Genomic DNA, 16,386 nt, shown 5'->3' with positions numbered 1-16,386 from the left:
TTTAACGGAAACAAAAGAATGGAAAATGGTTTAGCCTAAGATCTCTCTAAGTTCTAGACATGATTGACATGTTCATATTTGAAGCAGTGATCTTCTTCACATGACTCTGCATTTTTGTTTAGTTTGATAAATACGTATGTTTCACATTTATTCAAAGTCTTATATCTTTTGGTAAATGTAAACAAACCTGTCATACGGTTAAGGAGGCTTGAGCCATCACGAATCTGTTGCCTCTTGCGGTTTATTATTACCGTAGAGAAGAGAAGGTTTTGATCGTCGAGTACAGGGCTACTAACCGTAGCTTGGCAAGTCATCTTTACGGTACGTATACGATTCAGTTCTTTTGTAGTTATACGGGTTTTGACGTGAAAAATGTTCTGTTTCAGCTAATCATTCTATGGACCAACCTTTGAGCTAAACCGTGAAGGTTTCATAAAGTTTACTCATTTCTTTCCATCTGGTTATCCCAAGATTTTTCTTTTCCAATACTATATATAGTTTAATACATGAATCCATGCGTAATAACATCAAATAGGGTTCGGGATTCATTGTCTGAGGATGATAAAGTTCCAAACTTTTCTTGAGAATTGTAAAAAGTATTACAAGTTTAATGCTATTCTGGATTTGAAATTTAATTACTATAGCGGAGAATCCGCGACGACCCGAAGCTGTCGGAGAGAGACACGGAGACACAAAGATGACGAGACAGAGAGAACGAGCGGTGGAAATGATCCAATGTTGTTCTTCAGTCAACCACTGAATCTCAGTTTCCTAATATAGACAATTCTCAAAAACCCTAATTTAGGAAACACCGCAGGTTTCTTTAGGTCTTTCAGAATGAAACCCTCCAAGAAGAAGACAGAGGCAAAGGTTCTTGGAAGAGTTTGTAATCGATGAAGTCTCAAAAGGTAAAGGTGAAGAAGAAGAAGAAGAATGTGGATTCAGGACTAGTCGCTGTAGCAGTGGATAAAGATAAAGGAAGCCAACATGCTCTCAAATGGGCTGCTGATCGTCTCGTCTCCAAAGGCGATACCATCATCCTCCTCCATGTTATCCATCGATCCTCATCTGATTCAGGTCTCTGGAACGCTCTTCTTATTACCAAACCCATATCTTGTTATTGTTGCTGTCTGGGTTTTTAAGATTCTTGTAGAAACTGATGTTGTTTTGGTGCAAATGGATTTGTAGTTGAGGTTACTGCAGAGAAACATAAGCAAGCGGAGAACCTTTTCGTCACGTTTCATTGCTACTGCAGTCGAAAAGAGGTACAAACAGCGATATAAGATATCTTGTCCTTGCTTTGATTGGTCTTAATTTTATATCTCTCTGTGTTGCTAGATACAATGCCTTGACGTCACGCTTGAGGATGACAGCATAGTCAAGTCCCTTGCGGAATATGTTTCCTCTGGTGTGATTGAGAATCTGGTTCTTGGTGCACCGTCCAGGCATGGGTTCATGAGGTATTTATAGATATGAATATCTTCCTTTAATCGATAAAGAATCATCACTTTTTCTTCTTCTTCTTCTTCTTATGTTTGTTTTCTATGCTTAAAAAGAAAATTCAAGATGTCTGATACGCCGAGCAATGTAGCCAAAGCAGCACCTGATTTCTGTACAGTTTATGTCATCTCCAAAGGGAAGATATCATCTGTACGCCACGCCAGGCGAGATGCTCCTTATCAGTCTCCCCTTATCGCTCAGATTGAGAATCATTCCGCTCTCACTAACTACGAAAAGTTCAGGAACACCATGAGCTTTAGAGGTAACTTTGTTAACTACTTCTTTTGAGACTTAAGCCACATGAATCTTGAAGTTGTTCTTTTGCTTTTGCTACAAACAGATAGGACTCCGGCGAGATCTTCGGTTTCTAGCTCCATTGAAGACTATGGAAAGTAATGTTCCACGACAATCTTTTCTCTTTAATCTACTTTTGAGAGGATTAAACTAAGCATTCTTTTCAACAGGTCTCCTTTGGCAAGGACATCAAACAACGCAAACTCATTCTATGATTTGACAGACTCCGACAACGACATATCATTTGTTTCATCAGGCAGGCCAAGTATCACTAGCTCAGGCCGGCGAAGTATCACAAGCTCAGAAAGGCCGAGTACAAGCACTAACGGAAGGTCTGACATATCTTTTGTGAGCTCAGGAAGGCCGAGTACAAGCACTACAGGAAGCCCTTCCTTCATTTACGAGTTCCCTGACTCTGGTTTAACTCCGAGAATGTCTACGGGGTCTGGACAAAGCGTTGGCTCTATGCGTCTAGGGATCAATATCCAACATGACTTCTCATTCGTCTCACAAGATAGTGGCCGGTCTTCTTGTTCTTGTTCACCGCAAAACTTGGTAAGACAAGTTTGATTGGTTATAGACAGCAAAGTATTGTTTTGAGAATGGTTAGTATTATATATGTTTCCTTGAAATGTACAGGAAGACGTGGAAGCTGAGATGCGGAGACTGAAACTGGAACTGAAACACACTATTGACTTGTATGGATCAGCTTGCAGAGAAGCACTAGCAGCAAAGCAAGAGGTAAACTATATTAAATGACACCTTGTGCAGTGTTGACTTATAACTGAAAGAGATTTTAACATTTTGGTTTTAAAGGCAAAGGAGCTTCAGCGTCAGAAAATGGAAGAGGAAGGATGGGGGCAAGAAGGACAGTTATCAGAGAAATCAACAAAGCTGATAGCTGAAAAAGAGAGAGCAAACAAAGCTGCCATGGATGCTTCTGAAACAGCAAACAAGATAGCAGATCTGGAAACACAGAGAAGAGCCATAGAATCTGGAGATGCTTTCTCTGATTCAAACTTAAGGTACCGGAGGTATGTCATTGGCGAGATTGAAGAAGCTACAAACTCATTCGATAAGGCTAATAAGATAGGAGAAGGTGGATACGGTCCTGTTTTCAAGGGTCACCTTGATCATACCCCTGTTGCTATTAAGGTTTTGAGACCAGATGCAGCTCAAGGAAGATCTCAGTTTCAAAGAGAGGTAAGTTTAAACCTAAGAGTCAGATTATATCAGACTTTGATTAACGATTGAGCATTGTTACAGGTGGAGGTTCTTAGCTGCATAAGACATCCGCATATGGTGCTACTCATTGGAGCATGTCCAGAGTATGGTGTGCTTGTTTATGAGTATATGGGTAAAGGGAGTTTAGCTGATAGGCTCTACAGAAACGGAAACACGCCACCGCTCTCGTGGGAGCTCAGGTTCAGAATTGCAGCTGAAGTTGCTACCGGTCTGCTCTTCCTTCACCAGACGAAACCTGAGCCTATAGTGCACCGTGATCTGAAGCCAGGGAACATCTTGATCGACCAGAACTACGTAAGCAAAATAGGTGATGTCGGATTAGCCAGACTAGTCCCTGCGGTTGCGGAAAACGTCACGCAGTGCCACGTCACGTCGACCGCGGGGACGTTCTGTTACATTGACCCGGAGTACCAACAAACCGGAATGCTTGGTGTGAAGTCAGATGTCTACTCTTTCGGTATCTTGCTTTTAGAGCTGCTCACGGCGAAGAAACCTACGGGTTTGTCTTACACCGTTGAGCAAGCGATAGAGAAAGGCACGTTCAAGGATATGTTGGATCCAGCGGTGCTTAACTGGCCGGTTGAAGAAGCTTTGTCATTGGCAAAGGTTGCGCTTAAGTGTGCACAACTGAGAAGGAAAGACAGACCAGACCTTGGGAAAGAGGTGTTGCCTGAGCTTAACAGGTTGAGAGCTCTTGCTGATGCGAATATGGAGTGGATTATGTTCAATTATAGCAGAGGACCATCACCAAGGCATAGCTTAATCTCCTTGCCAACAGTTGTGAGTATTACAAAAAAATGCTTTTAGCAGTTTCAACAGTTTGGTTTTATCCTCAATTGTAAAAATGTAAAATGCTTCTGGTGCAGGATGAAATGAGTGTAACCTCAGATGGATCGAATACACATTCAAGTACTCTATCAGACATGGAGAAGAACTTAGGTGCATTATTACTTAACATTTTCTAAAACATTATCATGTGTGTTGCTCATCAAATCTAACAGTTTCTCATCTATGCTACTTTTACTTTGTTTTGTTTCAGACGAAACTGAAGAGGATTAGCTTTCTTGTCTGTTAGGAAAGATGGAGTGAAGCCATTTCTGGTGTCTTTAGTTTGCTTAAGCTAACCTTATTAATGAATAATAATATTGTGTATACATCCTTGTTTTTATTTGTAAAGAAGAAAACAATGATTAAGTTGGTGCTAATTCCTCCACTAGACGTAAATTCTGTTTTTGATATGTAATAAGATGAGATTTAGACCGCACAATTACTAATTGATAATTTGGTGATTCTAATTAACTTCTGAATGGAGCAAATATCGATGAGTTTAATCTTACAAAAAAGGCTTTTAGCAGTTTCAACAGTTTGGTTTTATCCGCAATTGTTAAATGAAAAATGCTTCTGATGCAGGATGAAATGAGCGTAACCTCAGATGGCTCTAATACACATTCAAGTACTTTATCAGACATTGAGAAGAACTTAGGTGCATTATTACTCAGCATTTTTCTAAAACATTATCATGTTTGTTGCTAATTAAAATCTCACAGTTTCTAATCTATGCTACTTTTACTTTGTTTTGTTTCAGACGAAACTGAAGAGGATTGGTATTCTTGTTTGGTGAAGGAAAGATGGAGTGAAGCCATTTCTGGTGTCTTTAGTTTTGCTTAAGCTAATCTTATTAATGAATATATTTGTGTATACAACCTTGTTTATATTCTTTAAGAAGAAAACACTGATTAAGTTGGTGCTAATTCCTCCACTAGACGTAAATTCTGTTTTTGATATGTAATAAGACGAGATTTAGACCGCACAATTACTAATTGATAATTTGGTGATTTTAATTAACTTCTGAATGGAGCAAATTGATGAGTATTTATAGTCTAAACAGCTCACTAGTTTCAATGAATTGTCTAATTATTTATGAAAAGTAATACTAATACTTTTAGTTAAATTAGATATTTGTGACAAGCCTAATTATATAACTCTAAATGTGAGTAATAGTATTATCAAATTCATTAACAAAAAAAATCTATTAACTGCTATTTTACTTTATATCTAACAATTAAGGAAAAGAGAAAGTTATATATAATTATTAATTAGTTTTCTCTTCATATTAATCACTGATTAATATGCATGCATAGATACATCAAAGGCTGGTGGTCAAAAGACATCTAAAGATGATAATAAATAAAGGAAAAAACTCAGAAGCTAACAAACAAAACCAATTAACATTTCAAGGCAGTTAGTTAATATATCATGCAGTGCGCTTAGGTGTGACAACGTCATGCGTTACTTTTTGCATCCACACACTCAAAACTCTAATACGTAAATTACTTTTGTTATATAAACATGCTATATACTAATGTATTTTCCTCACAATCATCAGATTCAATAACATTTTACACAGAGAGAGCAAAACAACAGTTCTTTAGAGTAATTTTCTGACAATGTCTTCTCTTGGTCATTTACTTGTTCTTGTGTTTCTCTATGTTCTGCTTTTTTACTCAGCTGATTCTCGCAAACCCCAAGTCCTTCATGACACTGGATCTAGCGAAGATGGTGCAAAAGGCACAAGATGGGCTGTTCTAATTGCTGGATCAAGTTATTATTATAACTACAGGCATCAGGTTTTTGATTTATTTTTTTACATCAAAATTTTTAACCATAAGAAGAAAAGGTGATCCTGAAGAGATTCTATGAACTTAATCTACTGTTGTTTTGCTTCACAGGCTGACATATGCCATGCATATCAAGTTCTGCGAAAAGGGGGTCTAAAAGATGAAAACATTATTGTGTTTATGTACGATGATATCGCGTTTAACCCTGAGAATCCCAGGCCTGGAGTTATCATCAATAGACCTGATGGTGGAGATGTTTACGAAGGAGTTCCTAAGGTTATTATTTTCTCTTCACTTTTGGGCACTTTATAAATGAATCAACATATTTAGATTTTGTTGGTTGATATAGGACTACACTAAAGAGGCTGTTAATGTGAAGAACTTTTATAATGTGATACTTGGAAACGAAAGTGGCATCACAGGAGGAAGTGGCAAAGTTGTGAAAAGTGGTCCTAATGATAGCATATTCATCTACTATGCTGACCATGGAGCTCCTGGTTTACTATGTATTATTTTACCACCAATCTACATCTAGCATTTAGATGTTTCTCATGATTATACTAATTGGCGATTTCTTGGTCAATATTTATTATTCTCAGCGATGCCTGATGGTGAAGATATCCATGCAAAAGATTTCATTAAAGTCTTGGAGAAGATGCATAAGCTTAAAAGATACAAGAAGATGGTACTAATAACTCAACTCATTCATTGTCATCTCTCTAGCATCTTTTATGTAGTGTTCTGTTCTTGAATCTTTGAGTTGTTTTCTGTGTGTGTGTGTGTGTGATGTTTAGGTGATTTATGTTGAAGCATGTGAGTCTGGAAGTATGTTTGAAGGGATTTTAAAGACCAATCTAAACATACTTGCAGTAACTGCTTCTAATGCGACAGAGAGCAGTTTTGGAATCTACTGTGGTGGTGAAAATCCTCCTCCTCCTCCTGAATATGATGGTGTTTGTCTCGGCGATACATTTAGCGTCTCTTGGCTTGAGGACAGGTACTTCAATCCAAAAAAGAATCAAATCTGTATGTAATATCAAATGATTTGATTGTTCTTCAAGACTTTTTTTTTGTTCAAAAGTTTCTCTGTTTTGTGTTACTTGGGGGACAGTGATCTTCATGACATGAGTAAAGAGACATTGAAGAAACAATACCAAATTGTAAAGAGAAGAACAGGTCCTGATGCTGAACCAGGGACGAGTTCTCATGTAAGCCGTTTCGGATCAAAGGCGCTTCTTAAAGACTATCTTGTCTCCTACATTGGAACCAATCCTGAAAACGAAAACTTCACTTCTGCTGGATTCACTGCTTCACCAATCTCTACTTCAAGCTCGGTCAATACTCGCGATATCCCTTTGTTATATCTCAAGAGCAAGGTGAAGTCTCATCTTTCAAGATTGAATAATAAACAAAAGAGGTATATATATGTTTTTGATGTTTCACTATCTATCTCTCAGATTCAAAGATCTCCAATGGAGTCACCTGAAAGACAAGAACTTCAGAAGAAGCTGTTTGAAGAAATGAATCATAGGAGACAAATCGATCAGAACATTGTGGATATTCTTAAACTTTCACTTAAGCAAACCAATGTCTTAGATCTCTTAATTTCCACAAGAACAAAAGGACAACCTCTTGTAGACGACTGGGATTGCTTCAAGACTCTGGTAACAACCAACCACATCTCAAATCTTTGTTTACTTGTGTTCTACGCAACAACTATTAAATTAGTATATTATCGAATGAAAATCACAGGTTAATAGCTTCAAGAATCACTGTGGAGCAACGATGGATTACGGTTTGAAGTATACAGGAGCGCTTGCCAATATCTGCAATATGGGAGTGGATGTGAAGCAAACCGTTTCAGCTATTGAACACGCTTGTGCACATTAAATGAAATGATGTGCATAAATAATGTGATAGACTTAAAATTATGAAAGTTATTGCATAAGATATATGAACTGTGGAGATGGTTGATGATGCCTATTTTTACTTAAATAAATATTTTAGTTGGTAACGCGAAAGTTTTGGTCTAGATTTGTGAACTGGATTCACCAAACAATAACCTCGTACCAACTGTACGGTGCGGACGAGTATGCTTTGGCTGGTGTTGCCAATAATAGTCTTCTTACATAGCTTATTGTCCAAGAAACCAAAAGACATAAAAGGTAGACAGATCATTAAAACAAACAAAATAAAGAAACAAGAACAACTAGGGCTTCTATAACCTAGCTTGTTCTTTATTTATTTTTTTCTATGAAGATAACAACTTCAAGAAGATCTTTACAGTTCTATGATCTATCATATGAAAAGTCATTAGACTTTGATTAAATAAATCCTTTTTTGAACTTTTTTTCTCAAGACACAATTTTCCGTTTGGTTTTGCTATCTTTTGAATCATACAACAAAAATGATATCGCTAGATTTCATCGTACGTCTCAAGAACCAGGAGAAGAGAAGGAACAGAAGGTCTGAAACGAACATAAAGGCCAGTCTTCTCTCAGGGGAATTATCTGATGGTAGGAGACGAGCCAGAGACCAAAACGGTGTACCGAGAGGGCATCTTGCGGTCTATGTAGGGGATGAGATGCAGAGGTTTGTGATACCGACCAAGTATCTTCAGTATCCTGAATTTAAAGTTTTGATGGATGAAGTAGCTGACGAGTTTGGTTATGAACATGAAGGAGGGATTCATATCCCTTGTGAGGAAAGTGTTTTTGAAGAGATTTTGATTAGATACATGTCTTGTGACAAGAAGAAATAAAGTGTACATAACAATAATATAATTATATAATCACCTTTTAATACTCCACTGTCTTTGTAACAACTATGTGTTCTTGAACCATTATGCAAAACAGAACACAGACCATTCTTGGTAATGAAAATGCCAAATCAAGGAACAAAAATAATGCCATGTTCTTTAATGGTATCGATAACAATCCCTAGCTTCCCTTCAATCCTCTCTCCCTTTCTTGGCTCATAGGACACAGCGTAGACGTCTGCTTCCATTGAGCGCTCAGCTATGAGCTTGCCGATGAGTCTGCACGCTTCGTCATCCACAAGAGAAGGTATATTCGTCCTTATATCTCTTGCGTTAGTGGTGGCCACTGAGATGACTTTGCTTGTTGGTCTATGCATAACTTTGGCGTGAATGAACTTCCTGGAGAAGAAGACGTTGAGCAGGAAAGGTCTCATGTACATGTCAGTTCTTTGCTTCCATGACTTCTTGTTGGGTCTTTTCGCTGCTTCGCCACGTGATCTCCTAGTCCAGGCAGCTTGAATAAAAGAGTCCTAAACAACCCATCAAAACAAACCTTGTAAGAAAAAAATTTGTACGAACCACCTTAAATAGATAAAGAAAGAAACTTTGAATGAAATTTTACATAGCCTATAGATAAAGTAATGAACTTTGAAGAGAATCAAAAAGAACCCTAGATTCTGACTTCAAACCCAGAAATTACAAAACAAGCTCAAAAACACACACTAAGCTACAAAATCAAGAACATCACAAAGCTAGATCAATTATGAAACTTTGAATGAAGTTTTACATACCCTACAGATAAAGAAATGAACTTTGAAGAGAGAATCAACAAGAACCCTAGATTCTGACTTCAAAACCAGAAATTACAGAACAAGCTCAAACATACAAGAACACATATTAAGCTCCAAAAATAAGAACAGAACAAAGCTAAAACAAGCCAGAGCATTACGAAACGCAATGAGAAGGCTTTACCTTCTTGACAATGGGAGAGGAAATAACAGAGCCGATATCGATGGAGAATTTGGGAAATGAAGATTGCCATGAGAGTGAAGAGCCGAGTTTGCTGGAACGAGTTGAACCAGTGAGACTAGAGTCGAAGGGGAGGAGCGAGCAAGTTGATGAGACGACCAAGCAAGACATCTTCGTCGAGCCTTGATTGTGAGAAAGTAACTGGACGGGATAAGGCTCGTCGGCTTACTTCACCGTCTCGATTTACAATTTTTACAAACCTTGGACCGGACCGGTTGATTAAATCCAGATGAACCGGGTTCGAACCGGTTACCGCTTTTAAACAAAACAAAAGATATTTGGAGAAAATAAAAGGACAGAAATGAGAAGCACATAAACCCTAAAAAGGTTAAATCTTTCCCATAAAATCTAAACAGCCCTTCACTTGCAGCAGCATGTTCACAGAGTCTATCTCTGTCTCATCCTCAAACCAAACTCTTTTAGATCTCTTCTCAATCTGAAAAAGATTTGTTCTTTTTATAGTTATGTTTTAACTGCATATTGTATCTTTTAGCCCTTTTTTTGAATCTCCTGTTCTGTCTTCTCTGATATAAAAAAAATCTTTCAGACAGAATAAACAGGAGTCAGATAGAGAGAGAGAGATAATGACAATGGCTGTACCAAAAGAAGGGTTCGTTGCTATGGTGAAGGACTCTGTTTCCTCTGCTCAATCGGAGTCTCCTCTTCCTCTCCAGCCTCAGTTTCCTGACTTTACCATTCCTGTTAAAGTCAGTTCCTTTTTGTTTCCTCTGCTTAGCTTCTATGTGTTTTGACAATCTGTGTTGTGTTCTAATGTATGTCTGTTGTTGAATCAGGATTTCTTCAAGTCTAGGGAAGCTCGTGAGTTTCTGAGTGGGGCTTTAGCTGGAGCTATGACTAAAGCTGTTCTTGCTCCCCTTGAGACAATAAGGTCTGCATACTTACTCCACACCTTGTTATCTCCTCAATGAACTTTTGTCTTAACTGCTTTGTTGCTCTGTGGAACCTGGCAGGACAAGGATGATTGTTGGTGTTGGATCAAGAACCATTCCAGGAAGCTTTGTGGAAATCATACAGAAGCAAGGATGGGTTGGTCTTTGGGCTGGCAACGAGATCAACATGATCCGTATCATCCCAACTCAAGCCATTGAGTTGAGCACTTTTGAGTGTGTAAAGCGTGTGATGACATCAGCGCAAGAGAAGCTCAAGAAGATTGAGCAGGCAAAGATTGAGATTGGTGATTTCAGTTTCAGTCCATCCATATCTTGGCTCTCTCCCGTTGCTGTTGCTGGTGCAGCTGCAGGTGTTGCCAGTACACTTGTCTGCCATCCTCTCGAAGTCCTCAAGGTTCGATCAAATCCATTGTTGGTGTTGTTGTTTGTGTCGATAAAAGACTAAGTTTCTATGATCTTTTACCAGGATAGATTGACTGTGAGCCCTGAGATTTATCCAAGCTTGAGACTTGCAGTTCCAAGGATCTTAAGAGACGATGGAATCCGTGGATTCTACGCTGGCTTGGGGCCAACACTGGTCGGGATGCTTCCGTACAGCACATGTTATTACTTCATGTATGACACTATGAAAACCACTTACTGCAAATCCAAGAACAAGAAGGCTTTAAGCCGTCCAGAGATGCTTCTTCTCGGAGCTCTAGCTGGTAAATGAATAAAATAAAAGTTTCTTTTGGTTTCTCTTGACTCATTGGATTGTGAATGTTGTGTCAGGTCTAACGGCTAGCACCATTAGCTTCCCGTTGGAAGTGGCGAGGAAGCGGTTGATGGTGGGAGCTCTGAAGGGGGAATGTCCACCGAACATGGCTGCGGCAATAGCAGAAGTAGTGAAGGAAAGAGGAGTGATGGGACTCTACAGAGGTTGGGGAGCAAGTTGTTTGAAAGTCATGCCGTCTTCAGGCATCACTTGGGTCTTCTACGAAGCCTGGAAAGATATTTTGCTCGCATCCAACACCAAGCCACTCATATAATGACGAAATTGAAACTTTAGAATACCATTGTTGTTATTTGAAGCTAAGCCGCTTCATCACATTACTTAAGTTATGAATGAGGTGGCTTGGCTTTGCCACATGAGATGTTTTTTTGGCACTTTGGAAGTGTTTTGATTCCCATGAGAAGTAAGAAGCTGAGTTCTTTTTTTTGGTTAAGGCCAAACTATCCTCTACTCTATGTTGTTCTTTCTCAGTCGGAAGAAAAGAGCAAATCAATAACCACAAATTATGTCCACACATCATATACACAAACCATCACACACTTCCATTCATAGTTACAAGCACATATATACATAAGCATTTTCAAATATATATTTATTCTTCTAACAACTCCAACATTGTCCTTTATCTGCAACCCAAATCAAACCTCTTGTCTAACCTTCTGCTCCTCCTTCCGAAGCTTCACTCTCTGCAACATTGACACAAAACAGTTCAGAACTTTAGACCACAAACTTGCTATAAGGTTTTGGTGTTAGAGAAAGCAAATACCTTCACCAAACAGTTGTTCGAATCGGGCTACTATGTGTTTCCCATATGTGTACTTCCTCAAACTCTCGAGATGAATTTTCATCCTCTGCACCAGGATCTCCCTTTGCTCATCTTTACTGATCTCCAATACTTTCTGGACCACATAATTTGCATACTGATCTTTCATCATCGCCTGGGGAAGAAAAATAGAATGTTAAATAAAGTCCAAAGTGGTTCCAGAGAGTTTTTTTTTCTTTTTAACGGTTGTGTTCTTACCAGCAAGTGATTGTCTTCCTCGGATTTTCCCATTATCTCTTCAATCAGCAACTCTCTCTCGGTACTATCAGCATGTTCCAGACACTTCTCCACAACGTTGGACGCGTATTTGTGCTGACTCATCTGAACAACGTTCCCTGTCAACTTCTCAATGATCTGTCTCCTTTCGTCGGGCTTCCCTCTCTCCAGGACATGCTATAAAGACACAAAACCCAAGACTAAGAACAAAATGAGATACAAGGGAGACACTGATCTGAGTTAACCATACCTGAGTGACATAGTTCCCATACTGATCATGAGCAAGAGCAAAAGCAGACTCCAAGATTTCATCGATTATACAACGAGTCTCCTCATCATCTGAGCAATGCTCCAAGATTCTCTGTAGCAAAAAAACAGAAGGAGAAAGAGTGAATATTTCATGTCACAACCACACAAGAAAGCCTCACTCTTATCCAGTTACCTGGATAACTCGGCATCCATAAGGATGAGTGGAAAGAGTGGCAACTTGACCACGGAAAGCTGAAATTATGAATCCAATCCTGGAGGCAGGCATACTCTCAATACACTTTTGAATCACATGATTTCCGTTTTGGTCTCTAACACACTTCAGCACATTCCCATCTAGCTCACGAGTCAGTTCTGTCTTTTGGTCAACATCTATCACTTCAAGGGCCTATAAAATATCATAACGTACGAACTAAGTACATATAAACTTACTTCAGACACTGACATTGATATGCGGAAAATAATATTATTTATTTACCTTTTGTATCACACGACATCCATACATCTGCAAGCTTAGAGAAACCATCTGACCAGCAAGTTGCTTCACAAGTTCTTCCCTCTGCGCTGGAGTTCCATGTTCTATGAACTGATCCACACATCACTATCTATCAACAAGCTTATAATGGACAAAAAGAAACTTTCCAATATAAAAGGAAAAGTGGCTCACCTTTTGGATAACATAATTTCCAAAGACATCAGTCATCAATTTCGAAGCTTGTGGAAGAACCTCACTGAAAACAGATGCCTTCTCCTCATCAGAACAGTGCTCCAGTTTCTGTTGGATAAACCGGCTGCCATGCTGATCAACGCTGAAGTCAAGAAAAAAAATGATATTATCTTTTGATGTTTTCACTCAGAATTAAAGAAAACGATAGATATCAGAATATAAACAATACCTGAACTCAATAACACGCCCTGTGATATCAGACAGCTCCATTTTACGAGCATTTGGAGACTTGAGTTCATCAAGAAAAGAATGTCTTTTAAAATCATCGACGCTGCTGCTGCTAGCTCCTCCTCTGTTCCCTTGCCATCCACCAGGGTAGATCCCTGTGTTTCTACTAGGTCCTTGTTGATGATGATACCTTGTGTCACTTCGTCTTCCAAACTGGCTCATCATCCCACTAACCGGTGAGGATGGCATCACTGGACTAGCAAGAGGTGATCCTGGATACTGTTGCATGACTCTCACACCCGGTGGCACTGCAAAGTAGTTTCCCATGTGCCGTGGACTTTGCAACCCAAAACTTGGACTCAAAGGGTTGCTGTGAGGTTCTTGATTAGCCATAAAGCCAGTAGCTTGTTGGTCTTGCTTCCCAAAGGAATCAAACGAAGGAGCATATGCCTCTGCTTGAGCCTGTTGATAATATTGCAGCTGAAAAGGATCCACTAGAGGAGTGTTCTGTGCAGTAGGTGAAAAGGATCCACGAGAGAAGGAGTTGTTGTAGCCCGAAGAAGGCGATGAGATATCATATGGCATAGGAACAGTGGCTTCATGAGATGGGTATCCACTCATATACTGAGGGACAACACCAGAGGCAGGAGGGTAACCGCTATAACCATACTGAGGGAGGTACATACCCGAGGACTGAAAGTTATGATTGTAAAACGGGCTCAGAGATGTCATATAAGCTGCGGTTGATGTATACATAGGAGGCGATGCCAAACCATGAGGAGATTGGAAACTCGAATGTACCTCTCCAGTTGCAATCCTAGGCAAGTTCTGCATCATGTCGTGTGTACCACCACCCATCCTCGGATAGGTCATTTGTTGTGGTGAAGTAGCTTGAACCTGGTATGATGAAGGTGTATATTGCACAGGCATTCTCCTTGGCTCTTCTTGGTTCCCCCTCATTCTAGAAGCAGCAGAGGATGGACCAGAAGCACCAAAAGCAGATAGATTGTTGTCCTCGCGGCTCCCTACCCTCGCATTTGATCTCTCATTCTGAGTGTTGGTTGAACTTTGTGAGCTCAACTCAGAGGTAAAAGGATCTTCACTAGCAATAGCCTCCATGGAGAGAGAATCTGTCTCCCTCAGAAGATTCACCACACTTATATCAGACTCTGGTACTCTTCTTGTCCTTTCTGAAGCTATACCAGAAGAAATGGCATGTATGTCTTCTGCTGTTGGATGGTTCCCTGCCGAATGAGGCCGCTTGAACACAAAAGAAAGCGTTAAAAGAGAGAATCTTCTTTAATGTAAAATTAAATTAAGTGATAGAATCAAGCAGTACCTGAATGATATCAGCAAAGCTCTTACGACGACCAGGCAAAGAAGCAAAAGTCAGCTGTTCACCAGAAGAAGCCTCGTCCTCAGGCTCCTCTCTATGTGTAGAAAGCGCAGTTCTAGAAGCAAGCAAGGAAGATCTTACCCCCATATCATCCCAAGACGCTGTTGGACTCAGGTTATTACCATCACCACCCAAATGACGCAGCAAGTGCTGATTCTCACGTGAGATCAACGGAGGAGGGAGCCTCGGGTTCAAGTTGATGTTGGACAGATAGTAAGCTACATAACCAGGATCGCTACGTATCTCTTCTTCAGAGCCATAATTCTCAATAGACCTACTAAAACTACCTTCCTGATGTTTCAAGAGATTCCTAAGAGCTGCAAATGAACCTTCCATGCTAGGCGGCGCGCTTCCACTCCTACTAGGGATCTTACCTGTATGATCACTTCCACTACTATCCAATCTATTTCTTTCCATAAGGAACCTTAAATCTTCAACAGCCATATCATGTGAACCAAATATCCCAGTGGGATGATCCCTAGAGGAAGCCTGCCAACTTTTTACATGATCACCTTCCACCATCCTCATAGCGCTCTGCGTCGTCATACTTTCTATACATCAACCAAAACAAATTCAAAATTTTCAGACAAGGTGATTGATTACATAATATAATACCTAACCCAAAAAGGGTAAAGCTAAAACCTTAGTCCATAAGAGAATCAAAAAGCTGAGAACTTGATCCCAAACTTTCAATGATCAACGTTTATTTTTGAGTCTATGTGTAATCGACAATCAAGGATCGAAAAATTTCAGACACGATTCTACCATTTCACAAGCTAAAAAAGTTTAGTCAACCCAAACAACCATCAGCAAGAACTTACAAGGATCATCTTTTTAAAAGTACTGGACTCGTTCATCAACCTCGTTACAAAGAGTAAAAGTCCCATATATAACCGAGGATCAAAATTCTAACAAACAGAAACTTCACTTTATCCTTCTTTATTCATTTAAAACTAGCTCCTTGCATAACTTGTGAAAGAACACAAAAACTTAGGCAGAAGCTAAGAGTTAAAGAGTTACCTGATGGTGGTGATGTTTAAGCCTCCATGAAAGAGTTTTTTTTCTTGATATGAAATTGTCGCAGCGATGAGATGAGACCCAGAGAGATTAAAACTAACCCCTTTGAAAAGTTTGTCTCAAAGGCTTTTGTCGAGTCACCAAGTCAAGAGTTAATGTTTTTTTTCTTTAATTTCTAAAGGCAATTATTGGGATGTTAATCTTTAATTTTTACGTATTTTAACATAACATTAACCAAAACTTAATTAAGAATCACGACGGATTCGCACACGAAGACGTCCTCTTAATTAGGTAATGACTGGAACACCCCCTGTATGGTTTTGATAATGGTGGTACCGCAAGCCCTTTTTCGTCAATTTGTTCTAAAAGTGATGACTAGGTTCGACACGTGTTGAGACTTGTAATTGAAAGAGATACGTTCACGTGGCTCTGTCTCTGTTGCCTGTTTGCTCGCTACCACCAAAATACACACAATACACACTTTTGTTTATTTTTCTTCTTTTCTTTTTGCCACTAATTAGATTTTTTACAAGAATTATACGAGTAATAATCTTTAAAAACAGAAGAAGCATTCAGATTTATAATGTTCTCATTTATAGTTCTTAGGATTTGGTTTAAATATGAAGCATGATGGTAAGGAAAAGA

General features: G+C 39.2%; 5 protein-coding genes across 12 annotated transcripts; 3 read left to right on the top strand and 2 right to left on the bottom strand.

Moving 5' to 3' along the window:
• The first annotated feature begins 90 nt into the window (after nt 1-90).
• On the top strand, nt 91-4,338 carry LOC103869348 (U-box domain-containing protein 35). Of its 5 annotated transcripts, XM_033292141.1 has the most exons (14): nt 91-321; nt 387-427; nt 645-737; nt 818-1,077; nt 1,189-1,265; nt 1,339-1,460; nt 1,557-1,762; nt 1,841-1,892; nt 1,965-2,349; nt 2,434-2,535; nt 2,611-2,997; nt 3,061-3,819; nt 3,906-3,978; nt 4,079-4,338. In XM_033292141.1, the coding sequence occupies exons 4-14, from the start codon at nt 894-896 to the stop codon at nt 4,096-4,098; spliced, it is 2,367 nt and encodes a 788-aa protein (XP_033148032.1). In that variant the 5' UTR covers nt 91-321; nt 387-427; nt 645-737; nt 818-893; the 3' UTR covers nt 4,099-4,338. The 5 variants fall into 5 exon arrangements, with proteins under 5 accessions (XP_033148032.1, XP_033148031.1, XP_033148030.1 ...); XM_033292140.1 differs by having other exon boundaries at nt 645-1,077; XM_033292139.1 differs by having other exon boundaries at nt 114-321; nt 387-737.
• A 1,063-nt stretch (nt 4,339-5,401) lies between these two features.
• LOC103869347 (vacuolar-processing enzyme delta-isozyme) lies at nt 5,402-8,550 on the top strand. 3 transcript variants are annotated; one of them, XM_018659195.2, is made up of 9 exons: nt 5,402-5,666; nt 5,769-5,933; nt 6,007-6,163; nt 6,257-6,342; nt 6,452-6,654; nt 6,769-7,033; nt 7,115-7,321; nt 7,410-7,538; nt 8,098-8,550. In XM_018659195.2, exons 1-9 carry the CDS (start codon nt 5,487-5,489, stop codon nt 8,416-8,418), a joined length of 1,713 nt encoding a protein of 570 aa, XP_018514711.1. In that variant the 5' UTR covers nt 5,402-5,486; the 3' UTR covers nt 8,419-8,550. The 3 variants fall into 3 exon arrangements, with proteins under 3 accessions (XP_018514711.1, XP_033148036.1, XP_009145662.1); XM_033292145.1 differs by lacking the exon at nt 8,098-8,550 and having other exon boundaries at nt 6,769-6,991; nt 7,410-7,678; XM_009147414.3 differs by lacking the exon at nt 8,098-8,550 and having other exon boundaries at nt 5,403-5,666; nt 7,410-7,678.
• On the bottom strand, nt 8,423-9,642 carry LOC103869346 (50S ribosomal protein L18). Its single transcript, XM_009147413.3, has 2 exons — nt 9,388-9,642; nt 8,423-8,945 (listed from the first exon to the last, which is right to left on the bottom strand). Exons 1-2 carry the CDS (start codon nt 9,553-9,555, stop codon nt 8,547-8,549), a joined length of 567 nt encoding a protein of 188 aa, XP_009145661.1. The 5' UTR covers nt 9,556-9,642; the 3' UTR covers nt 8,423-8,546.
• A 113-nt stretch (nt 9,643-9,755) lies between these two features.
• On the top strand, nt 9,756-11,551 carry LOC103869344 (probable mitochondrial adenine nucleotide transporter BTL1). Its single transcript, XM_009147410.3, has 6 exons — nt 9,756-9,905; nt 9,992-10,151; nt 10,239-10,333; nt 10,416-10,749; nt 10,822-11,059; nt 11,127-11,551. Exons 2-6 carry the CDS (start codon nt 10,029-10,031, stop codon nt 11,381-11,383), a joined length of 1,047 nt encoding a protein of 348 aa, XP_009145658.1. The 5' UTR covers nt 9,756-9,905; nt 9,992-10,028; the 3' UTR covers nt 11,384-11,551.
• A 47-nt stretch (nt 11,552-11,598) lies between these two features.
• Nucleotides 11,599-15,989, bottom strand: LOC103869342 (pumilio homolog 5). 2 transcript variants are annotated; one of them, XM_009147408.3, is made up of 11 exons: nt 15,745-15,989; nt 14,668-15,275; nt 14,130-14,588; nt 13,330-14,021; nt 13,101-13,242; nt 12,912-13,019; nt 12,609-12,821; nt 12,417-12,527; nt 12,149-12,343; nt 11,894-12,065; nt 11,599-11,813 (listed from the first exon to the last, which is right to left on the bottom strand). In XM_009147408.3, the coding sequence occupies exons 2-11, from the start codon at nt 15,268-15,270 to the stop codon at nt 11,779-11,781; spliced, it is 2,730 nt and encodes a 909-aa protein (XP_009145656.1). In that variant the 5' UTR covers nt 15,271-15,275; nt 15,745-15,989; the 3' UTR covers nt 11,599-11,778. The 2 variants fall into 2 exon arrangements, with proteins under 2 accessions (XP_009145656.1, XP_009145655.1); XM_009147407.3 differs by having other exon boundaries at nt 13,330-14,588.
• Between the last annotated feature and the right edge of the window lie 397 nt (nt 15,990-16,386).

This window comes from Brassica rapa, chromosome A05 (genome assembly GCF_000309985.2).
Source record: "Brassica rapa cultivar Chiifu-401-42 chromosome A05, CAAS_Brap_v3.01, whole genome shotgun sequence".
Lineage (NCBI taxonomy): Eukaryota > Viridiplantae > Streptophyta > Magnoliopsida > Brassicales > Brassicaceae > Brassica > Brassica rapa.
Note: the sequence above shows the minus strand (reverse complement) of the source record. Positions and strands in the feature narration are given on the sequence as shown.

What these genes read in the sequence shown, in the direction of transcription:
- LOC103869348 (XM_033292141.1), top strand. Translation starts at nt 894, where the DNA reads ATGAAGTCTCAAAAGGTAAAGGTGAAGAAGAAGAAGAAGAATGTGGAT. An exon ending in CTTGTTCACCGCAAAACTTG is followed by an intron (nt 2,350 to 2,433) that starts GTAAGACAAGTT and finishes TGAAATGTACAG; the next exon opens with GAAGACGTGGAAGCTGAGAT. An exon ending in CACTAGCAGCAAAGCAAGAG is followed by an intron (nt 2,536 to 2,610) that starts GTAAACTATATT and finishes TTGGTTTTAAAG; the next exon opens with GCAAAGGAGCTTCAGCGTCA.
- LOC103869347 (XM_018659195.2), top strand. Translation starts at nt 5,487, where the DNA reads ATGTCTTCTCTTGGTCATTTACTTGTTCTTGTGTTTCTCTATGTTCTG. An exon ending in ATTATAACTACAGGCATCAG is followed by an intron (nt 5,667 to 5,768) that starts GTTTTTGATTTA and finishes TTTGCTTCACAG; the next exon opens with GCTGACATATGCCATGCATA. An exon ending in GTCTCTTGGCTTGAGGACAG is followed by an intron (nt 6,655 to 6,768) that starts GTACTTCAATCC and finishes CTTGGGGGACAG; the next exon opens with TGATCTTCATGACATGAGTA.
- LOC103869346 (XM_009147413.3), bottom strand. Translation starts at nt 9,555, where the DNA reads ATGTCTTGCTTGGTCGTCTCATCAACTTGCTCGCTCCTCCCCTTCGAC. An exon ending in CCTCTCCCATTGTCAAGAAG is followed by an intron (nt 8,946 to 9,387) that starts GTAAAGCCTTCT and finishes TGGGTTGTTTAG; the next exon opens with GACTCTTTTATTCAAGCTGC.
- LOC103869344 (XM_009147410.3), top strand. Translation starts at nt 10,029, where the DNA reads ATGACAATGGCTGTACCAAAAGAAGGGTTCGTTGCTATGGTGAAGGAC. An exon ending in ACTTTACCATTCCTGTTAAA is followed by an intron (nt 10,152 to 10,238) that starts GTCAGTTCCTTT and finishes TTGTTGAATCAG; the next exon opens with GATTTCTTCAAGTCTAGGGA. An exon ending in TCTTCTCGGAGCTCTAGCTG is followed by an intron (nt 11,060 to 11,126) that starts GTAAATGAATAA and finishes ATGTTGTGTCAG; the next exon opens with GTCTAACGGCTAGCACCATT.
- LOC103869342 (XM_009147407.3), bottom strand. Translation starts at nt 15,270, where the DNA reads ATGACGACGCAGAGCGCTATGAGGATGGTGGAAGGTGATCATGTAAAA. An exon ending in GAAATTATGTTATCCAAAAG is followed by an intron (nt 13,020 to 13,100) that starts GTGAGCCACTTT and finishes TGTGTGGATCAG; the next exon opens with TTCATAGAACATGGAACTCC. An exon ending in CGAACAACTGTTTGGTGAAG is followed by an intron (nt 11,814 to 11,893) that starts GTATTTGCTTTC and finishes TCAATGTTGCAG; the next exon opens with AGAGTGAAGCTTCGGAAGGA.